The sequence below is a fragment of the Aedes albopictus genome, chromosome 3 (assembly GCF_035046485.1).
Source record: "Aedes albopictus strain Foshan chromosome 3, AalbF5, whole genome shotgun sequence".
NCBI lineage: Eukaryota > Metazoa > Arthropoda > Insecta > Diptera > Culicidae > Aedes > Aedes albopictus.
The window spans coordinates 247,121,183-247,140,270 of NC_085138.1; the positions used below are offsets into that span (position 1 = coordinate 247,121,183).

General features: G+C 39.1%; 1 protein-coding gene across 5 annotated transcripts in view; it reads left to right on the forward strand.

Annotated features, from left to right (window-relative positions):
* LOC115264667 (A-kinase anchor protein 9-like) overlaps positions 1-14,588 on the forward strand; it is a 137,945-nt gene extending 123,357 nt beyond the window's left edge. For 4 of the 5 annotated variants that reach the window (XM_062859963.1, XM_062859964.1, XM_062859965.1 and 1 more), the window contains 3 exons: positions 7,192-7,854; positions 7,984-8,022; positions 10,365-14,588. In XM_062859963.1, the coding sequence (XP_062715947.1) occupies positions 7,192-7,854; positions 7,984-8,022; positions 10,365-13,643 (3,981 nt within the window). In that variant the 3' untranslated portion in view covers positions 13,644-14,588. The remainder of the gene's footprint in view (positions 1-7,191; positions 7,855-7,983; positions 8,023-10,364) is intronic. The other variant, XM_029868627.2, reaches the window with a different exon arrangement.
* Positions 14,589-19,088: the final 4,500 nt, after the last annotated feature.

Sequence of the window (19,088 nt, forward strand, 5' to 3'; positions counted from 1 at the left end):
ACAGATGAGAGCTTGTTAACGCAGTTCGATGAAAATAGAACTAGTTACGTTTTGGCCCCGCAAGATTAATAATAGTGTAAACATCAAACTTGAAAAGTGAGAGAGTGGAAAGTTATTGGCCCCGAAATGTATTACGAAAGAAGAATTGGAAGATATGTTTGAAGCTGCTGTAGAATTCTGTTATTTTAATGGTATTCACATCACTTCCTAAACCATCCTGTTTATGCGTCACATCTATGAAGCGTAATCAAATTGTTACATTTGCAAACATGAATCATTGAATGAATAAACATCGTTTTTGGTGTGATTTCCTTAACAAATCGTCATAGGAAAATTACCAAAATATATCCTGCATAGGATTGGAATTAAATCAACGAGTCCATAATACTTGATACACAAGTTCTATGTTTCTTTCTAGTGTTAAATCCTGCCACACAAAGCTTAATATTGGAGTTAGTGGTGTATGAAGTTTTCCACATTTTGGCCATTTATTTCTTGTGATAGATACGAAAATACTGCATGCATTTCGTTTGTTTTCGATTGTTTTGATTCAAACAATAAAACAATTTTCAAATTTGCTTTGAAATCTTTTCAAACACTTTGCGTTTCATCTAGCCCCAGTCGTTTCAACTTATTTCGGTGCACTTGATTAACTCTAGTAAGGTATTAGAGTTAATATGTCTCAGACAGGCACGCTGATCGTGCACTACGCGATCGGATCGTGGTGCGAAAAACCCAACATCCTAGGAAAGTTAATTCCAGTGCTGAAATAGTTATTGACGCAACAAGTTGCAAAATGATGATTTTTTAGCACGAGTCGTACATTTATCCAACGAGGCTTGCCGTTACATACAACATTTTTTGCTATTACAAAAATGCAGCATGAAAAGGATCTTTTGTAGGTTATACACTACTGCAGAACGAGCTACAAAAGAGTATCATGGCTGATCATCCTGATACCTATTGTTTGCAAAAACGAAAAGGATCGAAAAGTGTACGTTGGCAGAGGTGCCGAAAAGTAGTACTTTTCGACACTTTTATTTTGGTGAAAAAAGTAGGCCATTTTAGCGTCCTATCGACACCCACCTTTCAAAAGGGTGTAACTTTTCAATACATCAGCTTTTTTTTTTCAAAGTAGTAGGTCGTAGATACTACTAGACAGGGAGTGTCCATTATTGACGCAGCATTTTTGGCCGATTTTTGACGACCCCTGCACTCCTCATACTCTCTAGATGCTGCCCATTAACTACGTAGACTCATTTTTGGCAATCTCAAATCTCTCCCTTCCCCTCCGTAGACTTTTGTTCATACAAAAAATTGAAAATTTGTATGGAGTGTAGACTTTGACCAAAACCCCCCTCCCCCCTTCAGAGTCTACGACATGCTTCTATTTTGTCATATCTAATACATGGATAGTAGCAAATTCACTTTATTTATGGACGCTCCCACATAGAAATTCGTTGTCTTTCCGATAGCTGTGGTAAATTGCGTAAAGGTTTTGTTTCAAGTTGCTGTTACGACCTTTGGAAATGTTGCTGCCTAAGTTCGCTAATGCAGTTTTCAAGGACAATGATTTGCCGTTCCTAACATAGGGGAACAGAGGCTTTTATGACTTATGAGCGTCTCTTAAGGAGAAACTTCAGAGAATACCAATATGGCTGCCACAATGGCCGACTTGGACCCCTACTCCCGTTTTCAAGACCACCTCTTCAAAATTAGTAAACAAATGCGCTCGATTTAGAAAAGCTGCCTCTTTTTGCAAGTGAGCAAAGCCAGGATAAACAAGTGCGGGTTGGTTCGAAGCCTCGTTCGTAAGATTTGTGCCTCTAAAGTTTGTATGCAAAATTGCAATGGAATTTGTTGATGTTTCTCCTTAAACTGGGAACAGAAGCTCTTACGGCAGCAAATATGCTTTGTGTCAGTGTACAACCAAAGTTCGCATTGCCTTTGCCGACAATATTGAAAGGCATTTATAGCTTCTAACAGACACATTCCACGCGTTACGTTTTTTGCGAGTATCATACTTTTGCGTCTAAAATTTGTTATGTTATTAAAATAATGTCAACCAGGATATAGAAAGATCAGATTTGAATAGAAGATTAAACACATACTTTCAAATTAGAAATCGAATATTTTTACTTTAAGAAAGCCAAAAAAACAGAGTGTAACCACCGCAAAAGATGACAAGTTTTGACTTAACGCCAAGAGATTTGCTATATTTTCAAAGTTTGATAAATTATTACAAGAACATAAGTATAATTATCTTCGTTTTGGTGCAAAAAGGAATCTAAATCGACCAAAGGAACACGTAATTATCGCTTAATGAAGATCAAAAACCTTGGTGTAACGGGTGTAATAGTGCGGACATAGTTTTTTTTATTCAACTCATATCATCCTTGGACAGCGGTTCAAATATGAACATCATGAAAAATATGTTCCACTGATTTCCTGCTCATACAAAGAGTATGAAGTTGGTATCCTCGACAACATTTGACGTGTGAATGTAAATCTTCTCTCTTGTTTTCAATGGATTGCGTTGTAGCACAATTAATTCATGTCGCGATTATATCAACCTAATCAAGAGATATTTTTTTTATGTTTTCCTAAAATAAAAATATGAATATTTTTTTTATGTATATGTTTAAAAAAACAAAGGCTAAGACATTTTTTCTCTCAATCCTTGAGTAGTTTGTTTTACGGAATCCTAGAGGTCCTTGGGTTACTTTGATGAAGTTTACAATTTTCTCCACAAAGAAGCAAAGAGAGTATGTTATCGAGTGGAGATTTTATTTGATTAGCTTAAGTTTTGACGATATCCCGGGTAGAGGCTAATAGCAAACAAAGGACAAAATAATAACTGGTTTTGCCATCATATCTCGTTTTGCCATTCTTCTGTTATTAGCTGTCATAGCAAATCTTGTCATTGATATGTTATTCATTAATAATGCTAAATAACACATCAATAACAAAAATTACTATCATGGTAAAGCTTGCAATTTAGCACCTTTTATAATGAATTGTAAAAAATATCAAAACAATAACATAATTTACATTCCTAACTATATTTGCTATTATTTTGATATTGTGAGAAATTATTTATAAACATTAGGCGCCATAACATATTTTACTCTTAATATACCATTAACTATTATATTGTATATTTCAAGCATAACTTTTCAATTCGACGTATCTCGCAAGTAAACAAATCCGGATTCTCAGCTGTGTGTTTGATTCGCAATGGATTCTATTTGATGCACATCAATTTATGTTAATTTAGAACTCAAACAATTAAAGAGTATAATTTGTAAAACGACGTATCTATCTTGTTCGATCTATTTAAGAAAGCTACTAGGGCAATGGTGTAGTGGGATTCTTCTTGCACATGTAAACATCAATTCTACTAGTTGTGTACAACATAAACTTTTATTTTTGCTATTTTCTCTCTCAATGCTCAGTCAATTTGAGTGCGAATTTTACACTTTGATATGTAATGTTTTGTACTGTTGTCGCTTTGTATATTCATACTGATACATTGTTGTATTGAATCATTGCGATGGAGAAATCCAAAATGGTTAATAAGCATATCGCGAATGTTATCGCAAACAACCCTACGCTGCGCAAACGTTCCTAAATAGGAGAAGCCAGAGTAGATCGCGGGGCAACGGTGACTACGTTCATCAAAGTGAATTTGATTTTTAAGTTCGTTTCGTTTTGAGTTTTTAATTTCCACAAAATAAAACTGTTTTTACATTGATTGATGAACTTTTTTTATTGAAGAAAAAAAAAGGCTTATTTTACCTTTCTTCTGCTACTTTGAAATAATAACTGAATCTACCATTATTTTAAAATTGAATTTGAACAACTAAACCTACCATTATTTTGATCGCCACATAAACAGCTAAATTTGGTCTTATTCTGTTATCAATAACTCAAGAATGTCATATTTTGTTATTCACCGATAACAGTTAATTTGGGTCTTATTTTGTTATCAATATTTCAATAATAACTTGTTTTGTTCTTCAATTTAATCCGCATGCTTTAAAGCCATTACTTTGTTATTACAATGGCAAAATAAATTATTTTTAAATTTTTCTGCTACCAAAATTTTGTTATTATTTTAGTTATTTTAACTCTTATTTCAAACAAACAAATAACACATTTTGCCATTCAAACATTCTGTTTTAATGGTAAAATTTCCCATTCTTTTGCCATTAAGCTCTACCCGGGTAATGTTGATTCTTCAATCAAAGTGGAGAAAAAAAAACAGTTGAAGAATGAGTTAAAGAAACTTTTGAAAAATGAGTTGAAGAAACAGTTCAAAGTGGTCTGTTTTGGCGAGACGTGATATAAACAATACTTTTAATTTCTCTTAACACTAAAAATCTCAATGGAGAAAAAGTTTCACTTACACAGGTCTAATTAAGCAAAACGTGCATTGAAGATACAGTAATACTGCTCGTGATTCCGTGGCACGTGCCTATATTTACCGTTACCCGCTGAGCTTAACGTACATTCAGTATCCGCCGATTCGATATTTATTGCAGACGTGTCCAGATGAACGCATTTCAACTTCATTCAACTATCGAGTCTTAAATCACCTAACGATCGACGTGTCCTTACACCAACCTACTCAAATTCAAGTGTGCAAATTGCCTAGCTAATAAATGTTTACTGCCACAAATGGCTACAAGAAACTCCCGGAGCCGTTTGGGGTAAGTAATAATACCAGCGTAAATTAAAACTCCTGGGGGGCTCTTTGCAGCTTTTCGTTTCTGTGTTCTTCTCACCAGGTGGTAGATGGCAGCGAAGCAGAGACAACACTGTCCGGCCACTAGGTGTATGGGGGGGGGACTAGGGAGCCAACAAGAGCAATATTATTTGCACGAGTAACAAGGATAATTTTGTTAGCTTGGTGTCCAAGTGGTCCCGCCAGACTGCTACCAAATTAATGAGATACTGTCCCGAAGCTTTACACGGAAGATGGGTACATTACATGGTGTGTTTCTTTTTGAATGCTTTTGCAATTTGTTTTCGCGATGTGTCTATTACGATAATATAAATGTTATTATTTTTGCTCCCTGTTTTGAATAATATACAATCTCGGTAAGAAAATCCTTTGCGATTTTTTTTAAATTTTAATAATCAAAATAATAAATCAAAAAAACTTGCAATGTTTAAGTATAACGAACAAAATCATTGAGAAGAAATCTTTTAAAGTGTAGAGAAATTGATAGCAGAAATCATGAACCGATGTCAAAACATATGGTATGTGGGGGCAAGATGGGTCAGGGGGCAAGATGGGTCAGTACCGTTTTCAACCGTACTATTTATTTTTTGAATCTTTCTATAATTTTCCCAGATGAACGACGTGGATACACAAAAAAGTGATATATTGTTTTTAAAATTCTTTACGTTCCTTACGCAGAAAAAAAAATAAAATATTTTTTCGTTATTCTCCTTATGCTATACATTCCATATAACTACGTGTAATGTGTAGACGGGGCAAGATGGGTCACCCTAATTTTTCGGTATGTTTGCATAGTTTTTAAAAATGTTTTATTTTTCATAGAAAGGCTATTATGTGACCTACATTATCGAAGCGACTAGAGCGCTGAAAATTTTTTAATATTTTTCTACAAAAAATATTAGTTTTCAAAGTTTTTATGGCTACCTGAATAAAAATATTCTATTTCTGAGAATAATCTACCGATATGTTTCAACACTTCTTTCATGTAATCTGTACGTATGTGAAGCTTAGATGTATAGAGAAAAAATAGAAGATCTAGTATTTTTTGTTGGAGAAAAATCGAATTTCTGATAGCTGACCCATCTTGCCCCCGTAGAAATGAGGTGGGGCAAGATGGGTCATGTTTTGACAATTGTTTGTCAAGAAGCAGGTTTCAAACTGTATGACCTTTCTATACCCTTATATCATAGCTGACTAGTGTATCTGGAAGTCGTGATAGAAAACAGAGAAATGCTATTTATATTCAGAATGTTATAGGGATCCATTTCTTAGGTGACCCATCCTGCCCCCACTTACCATACAATTCTTTACATAATATCACAAAAAGGATAACAGATTAACACATAATCAGCATTAGTTCGCAACAATATTCGGTTCATGGCTGCTATCCTCGATCATGCCCAATGGTCCTGGTCCGCCTTCCACGCTTTCTTGTGCCAACTGGGTCAATAGTGAACACTAACTTTGCAGAGTTGTTATCCGGCGTTCTTGAAACATGCTCTCTGCCCATCGTATTCTTCCGGCTTTGATCACCTTCTGGATGCTGGGTTCGCCTTAGAATGCAACGAGCTTGTGGTTCATCTTTTGCCGCCAAGGAGGATACCGTCGAAGGTCCTCCTTGAGAGCAATGTCCATGAAAGACCACCGGTCTTATAAGCGGTATATTTTGTGTGAGGGTGAATATTTTTACCGCAGTTTCTTCTGTAACCCGTGTAAGGCCGACTTCCTATGATGCTTGGTCATTTAGGTCACTAAGGGGGAATCCCCTAATATAAATCACAAATAGTTTCTTCATTTTGTTCATTCGAACAAACAAGTTGGAGTGACTCCAACTATCTATGTAATTCGAAATTTGTTTGTCTTCTACCATCTGGTATAGAGATAAGTGACATTTCAACACACGAACACTAGCGCAAATTTTTCCTCACACAAAAGTGCACGCCGATTGAAAGGCTATTCAGATTGCATATGCAAATATTACCCAATCGAATTGGGTAAAACGGGTAAATAATGATAAACCTAACGTCCGGGGTAAGAGTGCAAATATTTTCCTCGCAGTTTCACAACTACATCTACAAAAAAGGCACGCATACATTTGAACGTGATTACCACTATTACTGTTACCAATAGCTATCATCCATCGTTGAAAATCATACATTTATTGTGCGTTTCTTTTCATTTCCTTAAGCGTGACGACTTTTCTTGGGTTCATTTCAGTTTTCCATAGAGATGACTATGCTATTTATAAATAAAAAATCGTTAAATTCATACAGAAGCACAATGGACCAGTCAGCAAGCATGCTGTAATAAAAGGGCTCCCAGCCTGTAAACAAGCCCTCCTCTATATAGGAGATCTTTTCGTTTATTTCTTTAGCATACTTTTCCACCGCTATGATGCAGCATTGAACATAGTTTTTTTTTCTTTTTCCGTCTTGTATTCACAGGAACTACAACACGAGCGCGATGTGCTTCAAGAGAGAATGTCAGAGCAATCACTCAAGATCACCACGCTTCAATCGAAGCTGGACGAGCAACGGTTACGGGCCGAGGAACTCCACCGACAGGGAACGTCTCACCTGACGGTTAAAGTGCATGATCTACAGAACGAGGTGGTCAATCTGAAGGAAACTCTACAAACGCGCGACAAGCAAATCACGAGTTTGAAAAACTTCTTGGAAAACAGTCAGCAAGTCATTGAACGCCAGGAGAAAGAACTAGCCATGAACCAGGCGGACAACGATCGTAGCCAGTACGAGTTGAAACTCGAGGCGGAGCTTCAGGCGAAATGTGACGAAATTCAGCAGTTGAAAAACAAAATTCAAAACGATATGATCAATAAACTAGCACTGCCCGATCTGATGGAAACGATGCTCGCCGATAAAAACGATGAGATTGATCAATTGAGGGAGAAACTCACCCAATTGCAACAACAACAACAGCAGCTAGGCCATCATCCGAGCGGCCACGTGAAGGAAGACGACAACGCCCGCACGTTGAGTGACATCGTATCGATTACCGATTGCGACGAATCGGATATGGTAATGCGACGCTTGCCCGAGCAGAACGAGGGGTTCCCGCCGACGACGCAGCAAAACAGCATCCCCATGGTGAGTCAATTGCGTTTGGATTTGCTTCCATTTCTCTTGTGTATATACGATTTTCCGTTTTCTATTGCCTTCCTAACCATTAAACTTGCTACTAATTCAGATATTCTCATTCCGTCGTGTGCGATACAGATGGTCTGGTGGAGCGATTTTTGTGTCTTGACGATAAAGGTGTTTCAACTCACTTTTAATCCTTTGAAAAGTTTGGCTTGTTTGATTCGATAATAATAATTAATATTTTAATAATCATACAGTTCTAGGCTTTGCACGCAATTTCATATATCGAGCTACATTTCCATCATAATATAACAGTCATAACGACAAGACTTAATCATTTTGTGTGCGCAGTTATTTGAGTATCATTAATACCTCAGTAGAGTTTTACAAAACGAACTTTCAAAGTATTGGATATATTGCTAGTAAAGGCTTTTGTCATAAATTGGCGCCTAAAATTTATGGACCCATTTTATTTAATTTTATATGATGTCACTATGTTTTGACCATAACAGATCAATAGTAGTAGGAAAATCTATAATTTCAAAGAATATAAGAAATTATTCATACAACAATTTTCCATGAAGATAAAATCAAGTTTTTAAAATTAAACATTTCGCCAAGCACAGACTTGTTAGAATCCTAAAATGGTACTTCGGTACCTACCCACGATTTTGAGCGCACAAATCTCTTCGTAAAGAAAAGCAACGCACTTGATTTTCTTATTTTAGGCTTTATTACGAGTGAACAAGAACCAAATAAAAAATACACTGTTGTTTGAAGCTTGCTTCTTGAGATTTGTGCGCCTAAAGCTCTGGTGCACTGTTGAAACGGGATTTCAAGAGGTTTGTCGTCCGCATTGTTTAACCACGAAGTCGCCGGCCTCTACCTGATTCCTCCCTGAAGATTGGTTTCGCTATTCTTTCTTCCGGCTTTCACACGTAGGTACCTATATTCAGCTCAATAAAGTCTGCCGTATATTATTCGTTTCACAATATTCGATTCTTTGTACACTTGATACCACTGAAGTCATGCGTCTGTGCCACACGTTGTTTTCTAGTTTTCCACCGAGATTTGTCTGCAGCACTTTTCGCTCAAAATCTCCGAAAACTATACGGTCTACCTCCTTTAAGGCGACCCACCGGGTTTCAATTCCTGTACCACCCAGAGTCATTCTTACATCTATGTAGCCCGAAAAATGTTGCCTGTCGACCAACACGTGGCCTATCTGGTAGCAAGTGTCATTACTTGGGCGTTACCAGGTGTGTTTTTGGATAACCTTACGTGCGAAGTAAGTATTGCTGATTTGTATCCCCCAGCAGCAGCAAATATTTCAAGCCGCAGGCCGTTGTCGTTGGTCGGAATGAAGAATCTCTGTTCCAACGGTTGGTCGAAAGAAGTTTTCTGCGGGTAGCAGGACATTTGGCATAAAGCCGTTTGGAATAAGGTCAGTTGGCATAAATACATTTAGTATAACGGTCATTTGGCATAATAGAAATGCACCTTTCTTTATTATGCCATTATGCCAAATGTATTTATGCCAAGTGGCCTTATGCTAAACGGCCTTATGTCAAATGACTATGCCAAATGACACAGATCCCTTTCTACGCACTTGCTTCTTCGATGACTATTTTGACATCTTATTTCGGTCACTCTAGTCTCCGTAGGCCTTAGCAAAGGTCTCATAGAACTGATCCTTCGTGTCATCTGGCTTATACTGTAGCTGAGAATTTGCCCCTCCTTCCCAGTACAAGATTCGATCGTTTATCGGCTTCTATCGAATGACTCGCTCAATCTGCTTCTGAATCACTAAGACACCAACTCCACGTTCTGCCTTATCGTTGCAGCTGTAGATGGGATCCACCGATCGGAATTCACTTTCTCCAGCTTCGACCTCCGTATCCCCTAGGTAACTTCCACATTTACGCCGACATTCTGCTGTTCACACGCCAGGAGCCCGACACGTGCGGATTCATTCGAAGTTCTCATGTCTCAAGATCCGACATTCCAATCATTGTCCTCTATTCGTTGCCTGGTCTGTTGCCGCTGAACCAATCTGTTTGCTCTACTTTTGTTTTCTTGGTAGTTGAAGGTTTTCAGCAGGACGCTCTCTTCAGGTTGTTGGCTCGCCATTTTGTAGAACATCCCGAAAAAAAAAAATCAAACATCTTATGCCGAAAATACTTTATGCTAAACAAGACACTTAACATTAATTCAAAGTAGAATTATTGCCTTTTTCACACCACCAAGAAAAACATTGAAACAAGTTATATAGGTAGTTTGATATAACACCATGATTTCAGTAATAATAGAATAACATTTAGGACATAAGATTGCTTGCTATTCTAATTGGAAGAAGAGTTTTCAAAAATTTTAGGTGCGAAGAGTAGGTACTCGACTTATATTTTTGTATTTCTTATTTAAATACCTTTCTCAATCAATTTGTTTCTTCATGCCTCACCTTACAGCTTACAATTAAAAAAACATCCTATTGAAATTTTCATCATTTGTTTTTTCAGGAAACGCCGTCCAATTTTTTCAATATGAAAGAGCACCACCAAACCGCATCCACCACACGCAGCTCTACGGTCCCTCCATCCAACGGTAGCAACGTTTCACCTCTGCAGCCCATCACGCAGCTTCCGAAGCCAACACTTTTCCCGCTTGGTTTCGAGGGAGCATTTTTGCAGGACTTCTCCGCCGTATTCCCACGACCAACCCCATCCACCGGTACCGGTAGCAGTGGTGGCACGCCGGAATTCATTCCCCGGCATATCAATTTCTCACTGGTAGACGAACCTCGATCCGCGGACGGTAGAGATCGCTTCCGGGAACCGGCATTTATCGAGGAAATCCTAGAGGAAGAAGAGAAGGTGGTGCACGCCCAAGCCCTCGGTGCTAGCGGAGGTAAGCGATTGTCGGATATTTCGGAGAACGTTAGCGAGGAAGATAAGGGCAAGCTGGAGAATGAGCTTGAGTCGTTAAAAATGCAACTAGATAGGATTACTAATGAAAAGAATGAGGCAATTGAGCGGATGCACGCAGAAATTCAGGATAAAATTGACAAAATTGAAGATCTACAGGTAGAATTGGCAGCTAGGAACAAATTGTATGAAGATCTATTGCGGGAGAAGAAAGATTTGCGAGATGAGTTGGAAAAGGTTAAACATGATCTGAATCAGCTCGAATCTGATGCGTGCAAATTGCAGCGCAAAGAGGATGAACTGAAAGAAGTTATTGAAAATATGACACGTAAAGATCAAGAGATGTGTGATTTGAAAGGTATTTGTAACAAACTTCGTGAGGAGATGGAACAACACATGAGAGAGTCTGAATTATTGAAATCGGAGCAACAGAAAAACCATCTCTTGATTGACACGCTAAAGCAGCAGGTGGAATCTTTGAACAAAACGATAGGTCATAAGGACGAGCTAATGACAAAATTGGAGAAGGACATATTGAACTACAGCAAAAACGAAGAAAAATATCTGGAGCAGCTGAAAGCTCTGGACGGGAAAGAAATTGAACTACGAGCTCTTCAGAGTAACTACAAAGATCGCATGCAAGAGATTGAAATTCTCAACGAAGACAACAAATTCCTGAATGAAGATATTAACCGTTTGAAGAATGAAATAGCTAAAAGCTCGTCTAATTCGTCGTCCAATCCTTCGTATATCCAATTTCTGAAACAAAACTGCGAGAAAATCGAGGAGGAGCTTCGGGAAACTAAGGTGCTTCTGACGGAGAAAATGTTGGCCCTTGAAAGGGTTAAAATAGATTTGACCAGTTGTCAACGCGAGGCCGAGGATGTTAAATCTTTGCTGAAAGAGAAGGAAATGATCATTCAACAGATAGGGGATGACGGGAATAGTCTACATCAGGCATTGTCAAACATTCAGAGTAAGATGCAGGAGACTAGCGGAAGCTTAAACAAAAAACTTCGCGAAGAGCAAGATCGCAATGCTGTTTTGGTGGCAGAAATAGATCGGTTGAAGGCATTACTGCAACGAAGTGATAATTCTTCGAGTCCGAAGCCATTTTCGGTTGAAGAGATTGCAGAGCAGCTGGAAAAGGAGCTAAACTATTCCGCTCAGCTAGATTCTAGTATACTGAAGGCCATTGAAAGTGACGACGTTAATTCCGATGACGAAGCAGACGGAGCTACCAAAGAGCCTAAAGATGGGTTAAGCGATGCTGTGCTTCTTGAAGATCTCAGGCAAAAGTTGCGATTGGAAGCAGAAAAGGGGAGTAAGTTAAAGGAAATGCTTGAAGCTGAAAAACACAACAGCAATGCTATTCAAATGCAGGATGCAGAGATAATAGAGGCCATGCGGCTTCGTCTGGAGGCTGCCATAGATAACGAAGGAACGCTGCAGAAGTTGCTGTCGGAGGAGCGAAGTAAGAACGAGCGACTGTCGACGTTGATGGCAGGCGTTCAAAGGACAAAGTCGTTTGATAACTATTTACTGATGAAGAACAAGTCACCGCACGATTCACCCTCCAGAAGGCTTAATCGGAGCAATGAGTTTGAATCAGAAATGGTGGCACGATTTGAAAGTGAAATCAAATTCTTAAATGCGCAGAATGAGAGAGAGCGTGAAAGAGCAGTCGATTTACAAAGAGTGCTGGAGAGGGAACGTAACAGGTTTGAGAAGGAGATAGCCGATAGGAGCGAGTATGGCGAACAGGTGAAGCGGGAATTGATGAGGGTAACGAAGGAGAAAGAGCTCCTAGAAGTCGAGTTGGACAACGAGCAGGAAAAGTTGCTTTTATCCCACAAAGAAATTGAGAGCTTAGAAAAGCGTATAAACGCCCTGCAAGAAGCAGAATCCATGCGTTCTTTACGCAAGGACCGATCTCTGGGTCAAAACTCACTCGAAACCCAAGAACTTCGATTTAGATTAGAACATTTGGAGCATGAACGGACTCAGCTACTGGATACCATCCGTAGCCTCAAAACCGAAGTTGAACGCCGAAAACAAAACGAAACTAAGTTGATGGGAGCGCTGAGTAGGGATAACTCGTTAACGGAAGGTGCCGTTCCAGAAGAATTCCTTACCAAGTTGAAGGACCTGAATCGTATGTTAGAAAATAATGCACGAGAAAATCACCAGCAAGCGGAAACACTGCGATTGATGGTCGAAGAGCGTCGTGCGTTACAACAGAGAATTCAAGAGTTAGAACGCTACAATGTTAACAGTAGTCGTTACAACCGAGATGATTTGGAAGAACGTGCTAATCATCTCTTTGGCAAATATTTACGTTCAGAGAGCCACCGTAAAGCCCTGGTACACCAGAAGCGATACCTTCAAATTGTACTTACGACATACGAGGAAAACGAGGCGAAAGCTCTTCAGTTGCTTAGTACTCAAAACGTTCCACTGAACATTCAAGGACTCTCCCTTGCAAAGCCGAATGCGGATGAAAACCACCCTCGACGAAGGTCTTTCCGTGCTGTCGTTACTGCCATCATTGCCATCGAACGGATGAAGTTCATTGTGCGAAAATGGCAAGGTGGACGACGCGTCTGTGCGAAGGCAATCTTTTCCCAGCAGTTCACCCCGCGGCGGTCACAGTCGGCCACCACCAACGTGTGGACCCGATCACAGAATTCACACTTCGCCGAGTACAATGCGTCTCCGCCATCCAGAGATCGCGTCGCGTTCCATCCGCCTCCTACTGTGGTGCAAAACTACTCCGGTGGCCAGTATCTTAGCAGACTGCCGGAAACACCACTTGTCATGAACGCGGATATGCGGGAACGGCTCGAAGAGCAGTACAACCGAACCAATCGGTAATCACTTCATCATTTGTTTTATTGTTTTGACCTAGGTTCTACCCATTAGTGCGAGCAAAAGTATTAATTTGCAGATTTTTGTTCTAGCTCTAGTCCCTACGAAAGTGTACTCTTTGGATGTATGTTTTGCTCATATTTTATAGTGTCACAATCAGCTCAAACCAAAAACTAGCTAATAAAGTGTAACGTAACGAAGAGTTGTCTCTTTATTTTGGAATCTTTTCTATCACTCGTTAACCCTCTACTTCCCATGGTTGCTCTAGAGCACCATCAATTTTCGACGAACTCGAGACAAATGAAATTAGATGAATATGATGCAATAGTTTTTAAAATATGATTGTAATCTCATTAGGTAAACCCAACTCCCAACTACTTGTTTCAATAGTGGAACTATTGATAAACAATCAAAGTGCTATTGATTTACAACTAAATTTTTTTATGTTGATTTCGAAAAATTTGGCCAATTTGCAATAACTTTTGTTCAAGCACTTTTTTTCGGAAACGCTTTCTTGGCATAGAAATAGTCGTTCAAAGTCGTGGGAAGGAAAGGGTTAAATTGTAAGCAAACATGATGGTACAAATCGGATCGAATAGTGCCTTAAGCTATATGTCCATCATCATACGTTGTACCATGGCAACTAAGGATATTCAAATACACCCGACTGCAAAGAATACTCAGTTTTAATTCTGTAAATCATATTTCTATGTTATTTTAGCTTTAAGCTATCAGGAACGCACTTGCTTAGTGTAAAGTCGATGACTACTACTTTGCATGCCATTGATTACTTCATCTTATACGTTTGTGCGTAAATTGAAATTTAGAAAAACACATCAAATGGTAAGAAGTAGCAGTTAATCTATGTTGATTGGCTCAAATGTTCAAGTTAGTATTACGATTTAATTTCATTTAATTTAATTTAAACTGTAAAAATATCAAAATTGCCTTACAGGTGTTACAATTAAACCTGAAACATCAATTAAAACACATTTATACTAGTAGACGACATTTTTTCTGTGTTTTCAATCCGAAAATTCCAATTCAATTTTGATACAATGTTTTCTATCGAAATTTAGCTGAACTGCTTCAGTTACTATTCCTACTTGCAAGTCTACTTAATGTGAAATTTCAACGTATAAACCCTCATTAGAACTGTACCGGCAAATTCTGATCAATTTATGATTTCTGTACTAATGAGATTTTAAGCGCTAGTTCTTTTCGGGACCCACTCTTTACTTCCCTTTCGAAGGAAGAACTCACATTTTACGAGTTTGTCGGGAGTGGAATTCGATCCCAGGTCTTCGGCGTTATAGTCACGTGCTTTAACTATCACACCAGATACACTTCACATTCTGATTAATTAAATGGTAAAGTTTTAAACAAGTGTCCGTATATTCGCCTCATTCCTTTCATATTCACTCCTCTTTGTTGAAGCGAGTCGAGAAAGACGCACCAAACAGGTTGTCCTGAACGAATACGCAACCCCAGAACCAGTCAGTGTGATGCGATGCGCCAGTCGCTTGGTATTGTTATTCCTTGCTCTCTAATATCATATTTAGAAGAAATTTTTGTACAGGGGATAGATAAAATGGAGCGGATCTGGTGTGATGGTTAGAACACTTGACTATCACGCCGAGGACCTGGGATCGAATCCCACTCCCGACAAACTCGCAAAATGTGAGTTCTTCCTTCGGAAGGGAAGTAAAGCGTGGGTCCCGAGATGAACTAGCCTAGGGCCAAAAATCTCGTTAATACAGATAAAAAAAATAGACAAAATGATCGAGACATGCAAAATTTTGTAACTTTTCGAAAAGTGCATAAAATATTTTCAAATTTTTACTGTAAGTTTATCAACTAGTTGTGTATCAGTGATAAAAATTTGGAAAATATCGGGCTATTCTCCACGAAATTACAAAGATTCTTGAAAAAGGTATAATTATCCGATAGCCAACTTTGAGTTGTTATATCTCCGGATTTAATGAACCGAATGCAATGAAATTTTGACCACTTATGACTTATATAATGAGCTTTGAAAAACCTCTGACTTAACTTAAAATTCTTAACACGGAAGAAAATTATAACAATTAGATTATTTTTCTAGTAAAACACTGTATGATCGAAAACTTTAACATCGTTTCAAAATTCTAGATGCAAATTATAGTTCATTAAATTTCCCTCTAATTGACTTATATATAAATGTGCTTTGAAGGAAAATAACAACATAACCACCAATAAATTGAAAAAGGAAAGGAATGCATATTAAAAATAGACCAATTTTATAAAAAAATCGTGAAGTAAACTAAATTGTTATAATTTTTTCTCTTGTTGAGAATTTTAAGTTAAGTCAAGTGTTTTTTTAGAGTTCATTATGTGAGTCATAAATGATCGAAATTTCATTGCAATCAGTTCATTGAATTCGGAGATATAACAGCTCAAAGTTGGACATAGAATAATTATGCCTTTTTCAAGAAACTTCGTCGAGTACAGCCCGATCTTTCCCAAATTTTTACCACTGATACACATTATGACGTCTTTGACAAAGTTGTTCAAAATTGCATTTTGCACAATTTGCCGAAGACATCAAACGTCTATCTGTATTTTTAGAAAAATAATTTTTTTCATCTCATTGATCATTCAACTCTTTATGTCAAAAGAAGCGCCTTGTCTAATGTAGAAACTTCTCCGAAGAAACTATATCGTAAAAATCATCGGTTGAAACGTTATCAAAAAAGCGCACGAAATCGGCAAAATCGCAAGCGATGCGTAAATGGCTTTACAAACGGTTTTTTTTAGCATTTCAACAACAATTCACTAAAAATGAATGCATTACATACAGGGGATAGACCTTGGAATAGACAAAATAATCGGGACTGGCAAAAATTTCACTTTTCAAAAAATGTTCAATTAGCTGTAACTTTTCGAAAAGTGCATCAAATGTTCTAAAATTTTTAATGTAAGTTGATCAAGAGGATTAAGAGTTATAATAAAAATCAATTTCGATTTTTAAATATGTTTTTTTATAATTCGTTAAAATAATCATATTTTTTTACCAAGATTTTCTACAATTTTTTTTATGTTCTAGAAAGTTGTTGAGCATACAAGAATACACAATTTTGCTGAACATTGTGACATTCTATCTCTTTAAATTAAAAAGTTATTAAATAATTTCAATATTTGATAATTATTTGTATATTAACCATGACACATAAAGAATACACTTGCATACAAAAGTTTAAGCCATTTTCATATAGTAGAAATATAGTTGTTTCATTATTCGAAACGGTTCTCTGCGCCATTTTGCTCCGAAAAAAGTAACTCGAGTTCAAAGTTACCCTATAAAAATCAGTAATTTGTAAATAACTTTCTTATTTCAAAAGCTAGCGTTTTTCGATGTTCAGCAAAAACAAGTATTTTTACATTCTAAACAACGTTGTAGAAGACGCAAAAAATCTAAAAAATCCCGTTAAAAAGTTATGATGAAATATATGATTATAGGGGTCATGCACATACAACGCAATATATCTCGTAAAGTATGAGATTCAGCATTATGACGTCTTTGACAAAGTTGTTCAAAATTTTGCACAACTTTGCCGAAGACATCAAACGTCTATCTGTATTTTTCGAAAAAATATTTTTTTCATCTCACTTATAGGTGGATTGATCATTCAACTACATACATACATTTATTTGTTCAACATCATTAAGATAAGACATAATCAACAATAGTACGCCACAATACTCGGTTTGTGGCTGCCGCTCTCCATCCTCGGTCGCGCCCAATGCTCGCCAAGTCACGCTCCACCTGGTCCGCCCATCGTGCTCTCTGCGCTCCACGCCTTCTTGTGCCAACCGGATCCGTTGCAAACACCAGCTTTGCAGGGTTGTTGTCCGGCATTCTTGCAACATGCCCTGCCCAACGTATCCTTCCGGCTTTGGCCACCTTCTGGATGCTGGGTTCGCCGTAAAGTGCAGCGAGCTCGTGGTTCATCCTTCTCCGCCACACACCGTTCTCCTGCACACCGCCGAAGATCGTTCTTAGCACGCGTCGCTCGAAAACTTCGAGTGCTTGTAGGTCCTCCTCGAGCATGGTCCATGTCTTGTGCCCGTAGAGGATCACCGGTCTTATTAGCGTTTTGTACATGGTACATTTGGTGCGTGGGTGAATATTTTTCGACCGCAGTTTCTTCTGGAGCCCGTAGTAGGCCCGACTTCCGCTGATGATGCGCCTCCGAATTTCTCGGCTCACGTTGTTGTCAGCCGTCAGTAAGGATCCGAGGTAGACGAATTCCTCCACCACCTCTAAAGTATCCCCGTCTATCGTAACATTACTACCCAGACGGATCCGGTCGTTTTCGGTTCCGCCTACCAGCATGTACTTTGTTTTTGAGGCATTCACCACCAGTCCGACCTTTGCTGCTTCGCGTTTCAGGCGGGTGTACAGTTCTGCCACCGTTCCAAATGTTCTAGCGATAATGTCCATGTCGTCCGCGAAGCACACAAATTGACCGGATTTTGTGAAAATCGTTCCCCGGCTGTTGAACCCGGCTCGTCGCATCACACCTTCCAGCGCGATGTTGAAGAGTAGACATGAGAGTCCGTCACCTTGTCGCAGTCCCCGGCGAGAAACGAATGAACTGGATAGTTCATCCGAAACCCTTACTCAGTTTTGCACACCGTCCATCGTTGCTTTAATCAGTCTAGTCAGCTTCCCAGGAAAGCCGTTTTCGTCCATGATTCTCCATAGCTCTGCGCGGTCGATACTATCGTATGCCGCTTTGAAGTCGATGAACAGGTGGTGCGTTGGGACCTGGTATTCACGGCATTTCTGGAGGATTTGCCGTACGGTAAAGATCTGGTCCGTTGTCGACCGGCCGTCGATGAAGCCGGCTTGATAACTTCCCACGAACTCATTTGTTTTAGGTGACAGACGACGGAAGATGATCTGGGATAGCACTTTGTAGGCAGCATTCAAAATAGTGATCGCCCTGAAGTTCTCACATTCCAAATGGTCGCCTTTCTTGTGAATGGGGCAGATTACCCCTTCCTTCCACTCATCCGGTAGCTGTTCGGTTTCCCAGATCCTGACTATCAGCCGATGCAGACAGGTGGCCAACTTTTCTGGGCCCATCTTGATGAGTTCAGCTGCGATACCATCCTTACCAGCTGCTTTGTTGGTTTTGAGCTGGTGAATGGCATCCTTAACTTCCCTCAGCGTGGGAGTTGGTTCATTTCCGTCCTCCGCTGCACTGGCGTCGTCGTTCCTTCCGTTGCCGTGGGCTCCCGTGCCTACGTTCTCCACGCCGTTCAGGTGCTGATCGAAGTGCTGCTTCCACCTTTCGATCACCTCACGTCCGTCCGTCAAGAGGCCTCCGTCTTTATCCCTGCATATTTCGGCTCGCGGCACGAAGCCGTTGCGGGATGCGTTGAGCTTCTGATAGAACTTCCGTG